The following is a 13,972-nucleotide window of genomic DNA, read 5'->3' on the forward strand; positions in this document are numbered from 1 at the left end:
GACAACACTATCGGTAGACTATCGATACTATCTCTAACACCTTAACTATCGATAGTCTATCGATAGTGGACTATCGATATGCAACACTACTTTAGAGCATAATTTTAACTGATATAGACACTCTAACGCTATTTGAAATAAAACTAATTTCAATAAATATAACGTTCAAACATTTTGAGCGTAATACGAACAGTTCTTTAAACGGAACCAATGAGACAGTTTTATACGGTCACCCTTTGCCTTATACGTAGTTTAACTCAAATTTAACTCATAACCGACTATCACCTTTAATAGATCCTTTGAAACCAAACAACCTAGAACCAACCAAATATAATCCAATGTCAGAAATTTAGATAAACAACTTTGACTTTGAAATGACGCGACGTGATTGGTCGAGATCTATATAATCTGTTGTTTGTTGGGGAATCGTCAATGACGACTAAGTTGCTATCAGATCTTTGGAAGTAAAATTAAATTGAATTTAAGTAGTTAAGTGTATTAGTGTTGTATTATAAATAGAGATATATTTATCAAGAACTGTTTGTAGTGTCCAATACAGCAGAACTACTAGCAAATCGCATGGAATACGTAAATCTAAGGTTTGTTTATCTTTACGCCTCCTGCCATTGGAATACACTCCGTATATTTAATTTTCAGTTTATTTTCTGTACAAATGAAGTGTTTAACATCCATCATCCATCACCCACATCCAAAGACAATTTTATTACAAAAAAAATATATAAAATTGTCTACACGTCGCCTTTATTGTCCATAAACTCGACGACTCGTTTAGCTGGGAACACTTTGTGCACGCGTTTCCTGTGCGTATATAGAGAGGCTTTCTGCTTGAAGGTCTGTTGGCAAATGTCGCAGGAAAGGGGACGGTCGCCGGAGTGGATGACCTCGTGTTGCGTCAGAGCTTTTCTGTCCTGTAAAATCGTTCATAAATATTAGTAACACGACAATGTTAATACATCTTTTTCTGTAGCATAATTAGGCAGACATGCAGATGGGCCATCTGATGGCAAGTGGTGACCACCAAACAAAGACTTTGGCACCGTAAAGCCAAACTTGGGAACTGACTCATCATTTTAACTGGAACACATCAATACCGAGTATTTCTGTTTAGTATGTGGTATGTCTATTTGCACAAAGCCCAACCACCAAGTTATCGTGGCTTATTTACTGAGTTGGGTGAGCAGGTCCACTTTGAGCCGGTTTTAGTTAGTTTTAGAGTCGGGTCTGTTGTATAATTCTAATTGAAACTTGTCGATTTTAAAAACGAATTAGTGGACCTTTGCAGTCTTTTTTTTGGTGGTGGGGGGAGAGGAACGAAACGATCGCCTCCTGGCTATTTCTATTCATATTCAATATATGTATTTAATAAGTTTGACAAAAAAAAACACCCGCTGAGTTTCTTTCGCCGATTCTTCTCAGGTCAGGGTGTTTTCATTTCCGAACCGGTGGTTGTGTTTGAATTGACTATCAATAAGTAAGTGTAATGCTTCTATATTTAATAAAGTAATTTGAGTTTGAGTCAATCTCTGATTGCACCCGGGCGCTTCGTGTTTAAAACGGGGCTGCACGGGAAAAGGTCATATAACGCTTTGTCCTTACGTGACAATTTCTGCCAGTTCACTCTACTTTCAGCCGCGTAAAAGAACTCCGTTCCAAAAAATAATATAATTAATATACCTGACCCTCCCTTGCGCACGGACAAAAATAAGTGATTTTTTTTTAATATTGAATAGTAGCAATGCCCTAAACGAATTAAGGAATTACTAATATTCCTATTTACCCCTCCTTTTAAGCTTATCACTTGCGTTAGGAGTGGGGACGACAATAGCCCAAGGGGTCAGGATCGATCCTACTTCACGTCGCTAGGCGGCCCGTAATCCAAAGTCAAAGTCAAAAATCTTTATTCAATATAGAAGTGTTTACACTTGCTTATTGATTGTCAAAAATCTACCACCGGTTCGGAATTTAGCACCTCGGACCTGAGAAGAACCGGCGAAAGAAACTCAGCGGGATATATATTTTTTTTTTTAATCCATTCCGCCATTAACGCATATGTGTATTTATAATACTTACAGTGAAACCCTTCCCACACTGCTGACAGACGTGGTTCCTCGGCTTCACCTTCTTCTCGCCGTGGACCCTCATCATATGCCTTTCGACGTTCTTGTGGGACGCTATCGGCTGTAACGTTAATTTCGTCATTAATTCAAGGTCAAACTTATTTATCTATCCAACTCCTCCTGCCATTGAAATCGACTCCAGTTCGACAACTCGTTTAGGGCACTCACCTTATCACATACGGGACACTTGTGTGACGTTTTGCCCAGATGTTGATAGTTGAAGTGATCTTGCATCGCCTGTTTCGTCGGGTAGCCCTTATTGCACATAGGACACGGAAATCTGTGTAAAAAATTTTTAAGAAAAAGTCAAAATAAGTCTACTGACACCGTAACGTGACGATTCAACTTGAATAAATAATACTTTGATTTAGTCTCAAAAGATAATATCAGTCATAGTATTATATTATAAAGATATATTAATCAAGAACTGTTTGTAGTGTTTAGAATACATATATTCTATTCCAACCATAACAGGAAAAGCCAAATAAACAACATTTGACAGCAAATTGACGCGATATCATTGGTCGAGAGCTTGGTTGATTTTATGATATTCACTATGGATTTGCGAAAAAATTGCGTTTTGAACGTCAACGAAATTGCTATCGGAATTTTGGAAGTAAAATTAAAGTGGAAATAAGTGGTTAAGTGCAATGATATTGTATTATAAATAAATATATATTAATCATAAACTCTTAGTAGTGCACAGTATAGCTGAGTTATTAGTTATCAGGTCTATAAAGCTAAAACAATCAATTGAGCTGAGTCACTCAAATTTGGAAGAACATTAAATATTTATTTTCTGTGGAAACGAGTAACTACTGAGTTTCTAAAGTTTCTAACCGGTTCTTCTCGGTAGAATTTACTTTCTAGATTTCTAGATAATAGCATCAAATTTAATTCAAAACTGTAACATGACGATTCAAAAGTGTATTCATGAGTCTACTTGAATAAAGAATATTTGCTTGACCAAAAATGAGGAAACTTTTCGCTTTTAATAATTCTACTTGGTGGTAGGGCTTTGTGCAAGCCCGTCTGGGTAGGTACCACCCACTCATCATATATTCTACCGCCAAACAACAGTTTTCAGTATTGTTGTGTTCCGGTTTGAAGGGTGAGTGAGCCAGCAACTACAGGCACAAGGGACGTAACATCTTAGTACCCAAGGTTGGTGGCGCATTGGTGATGTTAGGAATGGTTAATATTTCTTAAAGCCCCAATGTCTATGGACGGCGGTGACCATATAACATCAAATCGCCCATTTGCCCGTTCTATTACGACCTCCGTGGTTGAGTAGTGTGTACACCGGTTTACATGGGTACGCCACTCCGAGGTCCCGGGTTCGATTCCCTGCCGAGTCGATGTAGGAAAAGTACATTAGTTTTCTATGTTGTCTCGGGTCAGGGTGTTTGTGGTACCGTCGTACGTCGTACATTGGGATCAGAGTAATGTATGTGATGTTGTCCAATATTTATTTATTTATATAATATTACCTAAATATTACATTAAAAAAACACACTCACTTAAATATCTGATCGGACGCATGGGGCCTCGAGTACTTCAAGTGAGCCTGGTATGTCGCTAGATGGCTGAAAACTTTACTGCAGTCCTTGCATTCGTAGCGGCTCGTGTTCTGATGCCTCTGTATGTGATACTTGATCTGTATCGTCCGGACCATCTTGTGGCAGATCGGACATTCCTCTCTGGGCAGCGGACCCTCGTGTAACCTGGAAATTGAAACGTATATTTTTTTAATTTAACATGGACTACACTATGGATGGATTAGACTGTCAAATGGGCCACCTGACTAACTCATACACTGGCTAACTGGCCAACTCACCCTTCAAACCGAAATACAATAATTGTAAGCGACAAGAGCTGCCGTTTGGCTTAGAATGGGTGATTTAGGATATTACAAAAGTAATGACTTTTTGGTTAATCACACATTTTAGATTTGATAATTGACTTTAGGTTATTTTTTTATAGCTATAATTGTAAAATATGTCACAAAAAACCGTTGAGTTCCTTTCGCCGGTTCTTCTCAAGTCAGGGGGTTAATTTCCGAACCGGTGGTGGATTTTTGTCAATCAATAACCAGCGTAAAGCTTCTATATTGCATATCATTGACTAAGAATTCGACCCAGAGCGGCTTGGACAAAGTCCTACCGAGTAAAATTTAATTTTAATGTTACACAACGTTTTCCTGACCGATTTCAGTCACGACGGTTAACCTCAAGCGAGACCAGATCACTACGCAGCACATACTATAATGTGCTCAAACACAGATGCACGTAACTTTTTTTTTTATGATATCGGTAGGCGGACGAGCAAATGGGCCACCTAATGGTAAGTGGTCACCACCGCCCATAGACAATGGCGCTGTAAGCAATATTAACCATTCCTTACATCACCAATGCGCCACCGACCTTGGGAACTAAGATGTTACGTCCCTTGTGCCTGTTACACTGGCCCACTCACCCTTCAAACCTGAACACAACAATACTGAGTACCGCTGTTTGGCGGTAGAATATCTGACGAGTGGGTGGTACCCACCCGGGCTTGCACAAAGCCCAATCACCAAGTGAACCACCTCACTCATAATCTCATCCCACAAATCTGACAAAACCGGAAAGAGTTTGCATGAGAATGTTCCAATACAAAAACCCAATCATTTTGATATCAGCCCGACCTGAGGTTTGAACCCAGAATCTCGGGATCTGCATAATAACTAGCGAGATCAACGAGCCAGTCAATATCAAACCAATCAAATAACACTAGCCTCAAGTGCGTCGTGAGGGTCGTTCTGTTGACGAATCGCTTCTTACAATGGTCACACTGCAACCCCTCTCTGTGGAAACGAGCCACGTGGTTCTTTCGAGCCCGGGAATTTCTGTAAACAAAAATTTTATTCATTAAATATACATTTATATGAATTACAACTAGCACTGAGCTCAGTGGTTAGGGGGGATCTGAATAATTAATTTCCATTTTTAATTCTCATTTCATTTGGCGTTAAAGTAAAACGTCGTGAGGAAGCATGGAGTAAGGGTGGCTTACTGGGTGGGTGAGTCCTCCCTAACCTAACCTAACCTAACCTCCTTCTAAGGGAGAGGAGGTCTTAGTCCAGCAGTTGGACTGTCCCATTTTTATTTTACTTTTCTTAGCAAGTCACTCGTCCACATTTGGCGCCAAAATTATGAAATCTCTTTTAAATTATTTTTTTTATGGCAAATAGTATACTATTAGATGACAACTGCATTAATTAATAAAAAAAAAAAAAACTGCCGATACCCTATAAAAACAGGCAGCGTGGTCTACTCAGGTTCACTTTTGTTTTGGGTCGTTGTGCTGAACGAACGTGTTGTTTACTTTGAAATTCCGATTTGTTATTTTTTTGTCATTTATTACGATTTGCTTATTGTTAATTTTGAAATCTTGTAATATTTAGTACTAATCAAGTTTATTATTTAAAATGTGATTTTAATTTCTATCTTTTGTATGTTTTTTTTTTTGTTGTGAAATATATATTTTTTTTTAAGTAAAACCGCTTCTGATTCCTAAAAATACATTTTTACGTTTTTCATTTTTTTTTCATATACAGCCGTAGCTCCGCTCTCTAACCGGCCAGTAACTTTTTTCCGCTCTCTAAAATATTTTTTTTGTTAAATCGTAGCAATTTAGTAAATTGCAATCAAGAATTGTCTTTAATTTTCTGCACATCTACGGCTGGAGCTCTTCAAAATGATACCTTAACCGATCTTCTATGTATAAATCAAATCAAAATATACTCTTTTCAAGTAGGTTTTCACAAGCACTTTTGAATCGTCATTTAACAAAATATTTAAAGTAAAGCTACCACCGTTTTGGAATGTAGATTCTACCGAGAAGAACCGGCAAGAAACATGAATATATAAGATTAGTTTTAAGAAACAAACTCACTTAAAAAACATATCACACTCCAAGCACTTGTAACCAACGATGGTGGTCTTCGACAGGAGCTTCCTGAGATCTCCCGGAGTGGGGGGCGCTTTGCCTTCATCCTTTATCTTTTCGGGATCCTTCTTTTTCTTACGTACCTATTAATATAAAAAAAGATTTAATTTAAAAAAAAATCTCCATTTATCGAAATATAGATGGTCAAAAATCTAGTTAAAATGTTAAATTAAATGTTATGGCGAAAGGAATTAACGGTGACCGTGTTCGGGTTGCCTTGTGCCGTTAAAGTCACAAGTCTCCAACTCACTGATGGTACCAATCACTAATAAGTTATTCTACGACTTAGTATTCATACTGAGTTATTGTGGTGTTCCGGTTTGAAGTTGTGGCAGTGTTGATTTTAAAACTGGTTGATATACTTGGTGGTAGGGCTTTGTGCAAGCCCGCCTGGGTAGGTATCATCCACTCATCAGATATTCTACCGCCAAACAGCAGTACTCAGTACTGTTGTGTTCCGGTTTGACGGGTGAGTGAGCCAGTGTAACAGGCATAAGGGACGTAACATCTGAGTTCCCACTCCCAAGTAATGGTTAATATTTCGTACAAAGCCATTGTCTATCGGCGGTGGTGACCACTTACCATCAGGTGGCCCATTCGCTCGTCTGCCTACCGATATCATAAAAAAAAAAAACTTCATGGTTAAAAATCTATTTAAAACGACCATATACGAATCCATTTGTGCTTTGCAAGCAACCTTAGGTACGTACCACACTCAATACAAGCATTACGTAAACACTACGCCAGTGTGATTTTCAACTACAGGAAGTGACGTATTCGTGATATTAGAACTAATTAATACTCATCAGTCCGACTACCTATATGACATAAAAAAAACATCGATACCGATATCACGGGTCGTGGTTCCTTCCAACAGAATATTAGTAATAAAAGTACCTTCGAGATATAATTTAAAAAATCAAGAGTTCGAATATCCGGCTCGGGAAGGACCAGATTAGTTAATCTCGCCTATTGAAGGAATAATGATACAACAATCCTTTCATTTAAATATTCCGTCGTTAACTACTCATCTTACAAATATATAAAACCCGCGCGAAATTTATAAAACACAAATTTGAACCCCCGTTTTACCCCTTTGGGTGTGGAGTTGCGTAAAGTCCATTTCCAGCGGGATGTCTACACCCTATAAAGAACCGACCAGCCGAATTTCAAGTTTATAGGTGTTATGGTTTCTGAGATTCCGTGAGTAATCAGTGAGTGGTATTTAACTTTTATATACATCTATACATATAATAAAATTGGAGTGTCTGTTTGTCTTACAAGGTACATATACCATAATAGCATTTTTTACAATTTTTGTCTGTCTGTCTGTCTGTTTGTTCCGGCTAATCTCTGGAACTGAACCGATTTCGACGGGACTTTCACTGGCAGATAGCGGATTTAATAAGGAGTAACTCGGGCTATTTTATTTTAGAATTATATATAGATTAAAAATAAAATCACGCTACAATAACCAAATAACTTAAATTCAAACAACGCGCACGAAGCCGCGGGCACAGCTAGTAGAAGATAAAAACTAAACGTACCTTTCCTTCGAAGTCGTCACCAATCTGTATGACAGCATTCGGCGTCGGTTTAACCATGTGCGCTCGGACGTGTAGCGTTATGAGTTTAACACTAGTCTCCGTCTTGTTGCACAGCTTGCACACGTATCTTAAATAGTGGCTGTGCGTATGTTCGTCCAATTTAGATTCTTGTACGTACACGTAGCACACTTTGCACGTTGCGTGCCCCGGTTTCTGTAAAAAAAAAAAAGGTGTGTTGAGGATACCCGGAAGACCGTCTGAGTAGGTACCACTTACTCTTGATATTCAATCCAATCAGCAATAATTAGAATAGACTATTTGACAATGCGAAAAATAAAGTGTCAATTATTGTAATCAGTATATATTATGAGTTTAAAAATGGTTATTTATCAACGAAAGTTGAAAATAATAATTAATTCATTCAAAAATCCATAAATAAAAATGCATTTTTTTAAACGTTTGTCACGTGACACAAAACGCTGCCGATTGGTCGGGCTTATGATGACGTCACTTGCTTGTTAACCTCGTTCGCCTACTGTATGTGGATTACATGTGCCACAGATTACAACACAGGCAAGTGACGTCGCCGACCCCATTGCAGCGCCATATTGTCAAAGTAGCGTTTTCGCGCGCTATTTAAATATATAATTTTTAATTTGATATTTTTCAGCAAATATGTACTAGAATTAAAAAAAAAAACAGCCTTTACTGGCTTCCTTAACCTCTACTAAATAATATAAAATAGATTTTAAAAACCAGTCAAATAGCCCATTGTTGCGTTCCGGTATTAATGGCGAGTGAGCCAGTGTCCATTAACAAACTACATAACATCTTAGTTTCTAAGCGGACAGGGTGTAAGGAATGGTAAATGTTTGGCTCCCATGAATATGGGCAATAGTGACCAATTACCATCATGTGGCTAATATGCCAAACAATTTTTATCTTTCTGTCTGTCTGTTCGTTCCGGCTAACCTCTGGAACGGCTGGACCGATTTTGACGGGACTTTCACCGGTAGATAGCCGATGTAATAAGGAGTAACTTAGGCTACAACAATAGATTCTTTGCTAAATTCAAACGCTCACGAAATCGCGGGCACAGCTAGCATAGATTAAAATTCACCTCTCTGTGCATTGCTATGAAATGATCCTCCACCTGTTGCTGCGTGTAAAATCCTATGATACAGAGTTCACACTTGTATGCTGTGCTTGTGTATTGAACCTTCTGCTTTAATTCTTCTCTGAAATCAAAAGATTAATTCGATTTAAAATAATATGCAGGCAGACTACCAAAGGGACCATTCATTTATTACGTAAGACTATTTTAGCTAGTTTTTGACCCCCCCCCCCTCCCTAATATAAGAAAAAATAAGATCGGGCCGACCCCCTCCTTCCCTGTTTCACATTTATTACGTAAGAATCTAAAGGACAAAATGTTTTTTGATGAAAACGTTTGGTTTATGTTTCAAAGTAAAAACTTTTTGAAAAGTGTTTATTTGTAATTTCAAAGGTTCTAAAGGTACGCATCCGAGAGAACCTCAGCAATCGCGCGGTTTCCCGCGTTTATTCAAGTAATTTAAATTTTTTTGATCTTACGTAAGAACTATCGAATCTCCTTCCCACCCCCTTGTAAGAAAACATAAGAAATTGTCGACCCCCCCCCCCCCCCTTAATCGTCTTACGTAATAAATGAATGGCCTCAAATGTGCTATCTGGTAGCGAGTAATTTATCTAATATATCTCACCTTATAGCTAGCATGTCTGCCTCCGACATATACTCGGTTATGTAACCCGACTTCAGATCCTTGTGTGCGTTCAATTTAGACGTTTTCGGTTTCTGACTTATTATGACTGTGTCCGCTGTTGTGGTCGGGCTGGAATTTGATAATAAGGCACTTTATCTATCGTGACACTTTTAGGGGGGGGTCTTGGGTACTGTATGTGTTTTACTGTACTGACAATGAGTATTGCATAGTTTTTAATCATACTCATTCGAGTAGTTAGTGTAACAAATAAACAAACTCATTTTAGAATTAGTGATATTATTATATATAAAAATATGATGTTTGTATATTTGTTTGTGAATGGAATATATATTATATGTGTAATGAAAAGATAATATATCTATCTACAATGTATATCAGATTTAATATAACTTTATAGAACATATCGGAAGCAGTTCTCAACTATGAACATTATAATCAGTCTGTACCTTAACATTAGTATATTTCAATGGCAGGAGGATAAAGATAAACAAACCTTAGATATACATATATATACAAACATATATTCCTTACGATTTGCTAATAGCTCCGGTCAATATTATGCACTACAAACAGTTCCGGATTACTATGTCTGTATTTTTCACAATTCCAATTAACTCATTAGATCAATGTATATAGTCGATTCCATTGGCAGGAGGAGTTACGTTAAATAAACAATTTTGACCTTGATTTGACGTGACGCTATTGGTCGAAATCTAAATAATATGTGGCATTCGTGAATGACATATTGAATTTCGGCGAAATTGTTATGGGAACTTTGGAAGTCAAATTTAAGGGGAAATAAATGGTAAGTGCAATAGTGTTGTATTATAAATAAATATATATTAATAATAAACTCTTAGTAGTGCAAAATATACCTGAGTTATTATAGAATCGCATGAAATACGTCAATCTAATGTTTGTTTATCTTTTTTCCTACTTCCATTGGAATAGGCTCTAAGGAATTATTAATGTTCCTATTTACCCCTCATTTAAGCTTAGAGCTTGTGTTAGGATTGGGAATGATTAGTCCAAGGGATCGATCCTGCGACTTTTTACATCGCTTGGCAGTCCTTAAACCATAGCAGTATTGGCGCGGTTTAAACGTCTATGGGATGTTTACGTGGTAAGTGGTTTACCATCTTATTGTCTACTTGCCAATCTACCTTGATGTTTTAAGAATAGTTTTTGAATACTTACTCTATGATAAGCTCCGGTAATTCACCCTTAACGGCTTGAGCCGTGAACGTATCACTCGTGACCAAACCATCTGTACCGACCACTATATGAGACATCACACCCGTTACAGGGTTTTCTAATACTATTTCTGGGACTGAAATTAAATGTCATTATTTTATAGTTACATACATATACAAATAAATCTAGGCTCTAACTTAGCTCAACCTGGGATTTGAAACTAAATCATAGATATCTATAACCTCATAAGCTATTATCTGTGGTCGCCAGGGCCTGACCGTAACTTTAGCCCTGGGCTAACACTACTTAGGGGCCCACATATCTCAACGTAGACTTGAATTACATTAATAGAATGGGTTTGATTAATTGCAGGACTCGCAGCGCTGCAAACCATACGAACTGTTTAATTTAATAAAGTTATAGATTCTTTTGCTTTATCGTCTATTTTTGACTTTGACTTGACTTAGCTGAGGGCCCCTTGAATCCACTGGGCCCTGGTCTGAAGCCCGAAAAGCCATATGGTAGATCCGGCCCCGGTGGTCGCCCTGGGTATTTGTCATTATTGAAAAGGAGCAAACACTTACTTGTATTGATAAAAAAAAATACAATTTTTTTTTAAATGTAAACACTAAATCTTTCCTGTACCAAACAGAAAAAAAAAACCAGTTGACAACTAGAGAATGTCCAGTACTAAACTATATTCTATTTCTATGTATATATTTATTTACAGATACTAGTTTCTCCTCGTGATGCGTCTGAGTATAATATCGCACTTAAACTCACAGACGCATCAATAATTACACTTATATATAAATTTTACCCTTTTTTTATTACTTTAGAGATGATTTCTATAAGGTACATTTCAGTTGAGTGCATTCAATAAAGATAAAATGACCGCATACATCAAACAATATGTTAACATGCTATAATATCAATACCAAATCTCAATGATTTTATAGACTACCTATTATTCTGAGCTATATTGAGTTTTTTTTTTTATGATATCGGTGGGCCACCTGATGGTAAATGGCCACCACCGCCCATAGACAATGGCATTGTAATAAGTATTAACCATTCCTTACATCACCAATGCATCACCAACCATGGGACTCAGATGTTACGTCCCTTGTGCCTGTTACACTGGCTCACTCACCCTTCAAACCGGAACACAGCAATACTGAGTACTGCTGTTTGGCGGTAGAGTATCTGATGAGTGGGTGGTACCTACCCGGATGGGCTTGTACAAAGCCATACTGCCAAGATACAAGTTTCATTACAATCCGTTCAGTAATTTGTTCATGTAAGATTACAAAACATTTTTGTTTACCTCCCATAACTTGATTGTCTATACCCAATGTTATATGATCTCGTAGAGCCTGCGCAACGTCATAACTTTCATTCTTGACATTTTGTGCGGTGCTGATCGCTATGTAGTGCTGTGGCCAATCGGAACGTATTTCCTTATCATCTATTATATTTTCTTGTACGTCATTCGTATAATTGACAAATACTCTGTCGTAATCAGTCTTTATACGACATTCGAGAGATGATAATGATTGTGACATGTATGTGTGGTCCATTGTCTGAAATGAAAAGATAAAAATATTATTGTTATTTTTCAAAAGAGGTAACAGCTTACGCTGAGACATCTCAAGTGTATTTCAACTGCAGGAGGATAAAAAGCAAACAAACCACATTGATATTAAATTGACAAAACATTATCGGTCGATATCTTGAATAAACTGTATTCTATATGGATTCAGTAAAAATTTAAAGTAACTTTTTAACATTGCTAAAATATCTTTGGATGAATTGGAATGGGCTACTTATAGGGGGTAAGTGGTCACCGCTGGCCAGGGACATTGGTACTGTGAGATATATTAAACTATCTAAGCTATTGAAACAAGGAACAATTTATAAGTAATATGTCCTATATTGAGATCGTCAATATATCTGTGATGTATGTAATATTAATTGAAATTTGCATAAAGTATAAAGTGCAATGTAAATTTCCCAGTGCTGGGCTAAGGCAATATGCTGTAATTCTAATATGCTGCTCCAAAGCCGCTTGGTGTATACTCATGTGGCAGAATTTCGTTGAAATAAGACACATGAAGGTTTCCTCACAATGTTTTCCCTACCACCGAGCATGAGATGAATTATAAACACAAATTAGGCACATGACAATTCAGTGGTGTTGCCTGGGTTTGAACCCGTAATCGAAGATGCATGCTTTCTAACCACAAGGCCTTCCAGGCTCAATTGGCCATCTCGGCAAGATAGTTAAATATAATATAAAAATACCTCTTGAGAGTGGCTCATAGCCAGGACTCGTAAATGCTCTTGAGCATTGTGAACTTGTCTTTTAAACCGTGCTATCTTCTTCATGATGGCGAGACACTCCCAACAGACAAGCTGGTCCAATTCTATTATTGAATCACCGTACTGTAATTATAAATAAGTATAAATTATGTGTATTTATGCAACCACTATTTTAACGCTACTTTATAAACATTTTAAATTATAAATTAATTTTAAAAAAAATAACCATATTTTTTTCTTCGCAAATTAACGATTATTTTTTTAAATATTTGTGAAATTAGTATATATGTTTAAGTTAGTAGAGATAATAAATTAATAAATAAAATTACTATAAGATTGTTTTATTATTTTCAAATTTTTGTTGTGTTTACAATCGAAAATATATGTTTTGTTTGGTAATTTTAATAGGTTTTTACTGAAAAATTAAATAAATCGGCTAATTCAAAATAAGATTTCTCTTATTTTAGATCTAATCAAAGGTTTGTAAACAAGTTATTCTGATTTCGTATTTTGTGAAAAGACGGACTATAACTTTTGACTGACAGACTTAATTATTTCAATAAAGATATATATTACATATTTACGTAATTGTTTATGTAATATGTTCACTAAATATAAAAAGGGTTTGTTAAAACTTTTAAATCTTACCCGGTCACCCGCGTAATCATACATTATTAATCTGAAAACTTGATAGATTTGCGTAAGTCCATTTATGGAAATAACATTTCTATCAGAACTTAAGCAGGTACAGCAAAAAGTTCTATAACCAGTGTCAACATCTTGCTCCATTTTAAAATAATTTAAAAAGTTTCATCAAATCAACCAAACTTGAATATCTATCAATCAAAACAAAAAGTAATACTCCCATGTAAAATAGACGAAATTGGGAGAGGAATATTTTAATGCCACAACGACACCACAAAATGGCCGCCTTACCCGGATATGCAAGAATAAAAATGCATAATACTTTTTATAAGCTGGCAACATTTAAAAAACTGTCAGATGAAACCTAATTAAT

At 36.6% G+C, this 13,972-nt stretch overlaps 1 protein-coding gene across 1 annotated transcript; it reads right to left on the minus strand.

Moving 5' to 3' along the window:
- Nucleotides 1-704: 704 nt before the first annotated feature.
- LOC113391371 (zinc finger protein 726-like) lies at nt 705-13,905 on the minus strand. Its single transcript, XM_026627317.2, has 13 exons — nt 13,603-13,905; nt 12,937-13,077; nt 11,960-12,215; nt 10,636-10,768; nt 9,418-9,546; nt 8,796-8,913; nt 7,676-7,888; nt 6,075-6,211; nt 4,915-5,025; nt 3,659-3,862; nt 2,307-2,418; nt 2,092-2,199; nt 705-929 (listed from the first exon to the last, which is right to left on the minus strand). The coding sequence occupies exons 1-13, from the start codon at nt 13,741-13,743 to the stop codon at nt 750-752; spliced, it is 1,983 nt and encodes a 660-aa protein (XP_026483102.1). The 5' UTR covers nt 13,744-13,905; the 3' UTR covers nt 705-749.
- Between the last annotated feature and the right edge of the window lie 67 nt (nt 13,906-13,972).

Source organism: Vanessa tameamea, chromosome 31 (assembly GCF_037043105.1).
Source record: "Vanessa tameamea isolate UH-Manoa-2023 chromosome 31, ilVanTame1 primary haplotype, whole genome shotgun sequence".
NCBI lineage: Eukaryota > Metazoa > Arthropoda > Insecta > Lepidoptera > Nymphalidae > Vanessa > Vanessa tameamea.

Excerpts from the sequence above, each read along its gene's own strand:
- LOC113391371 (XM_026627317.2), bottom strand. The coding sequence starts at position 13,743 with ATGGAGCAAGATGTTGACACTGGTTATAGAACTTTTTGCTGTACCTGC. Across the intron at positions 9,547-10,635 it reads TTACCGGAGCTTATCATAGA|CCCGACCACAACAGCGGACA; the intron begins GTAAGTATTCAA and ends ATCAAATTCCAG. Across the intron at positions 2,200-2,306 it reads AGTGTCCCGTATGTGATAAG|CCGATAGCGTCCCACAAGAA; the intron begins GTGAGTGCCCTA and ends TTAACGTTACAG.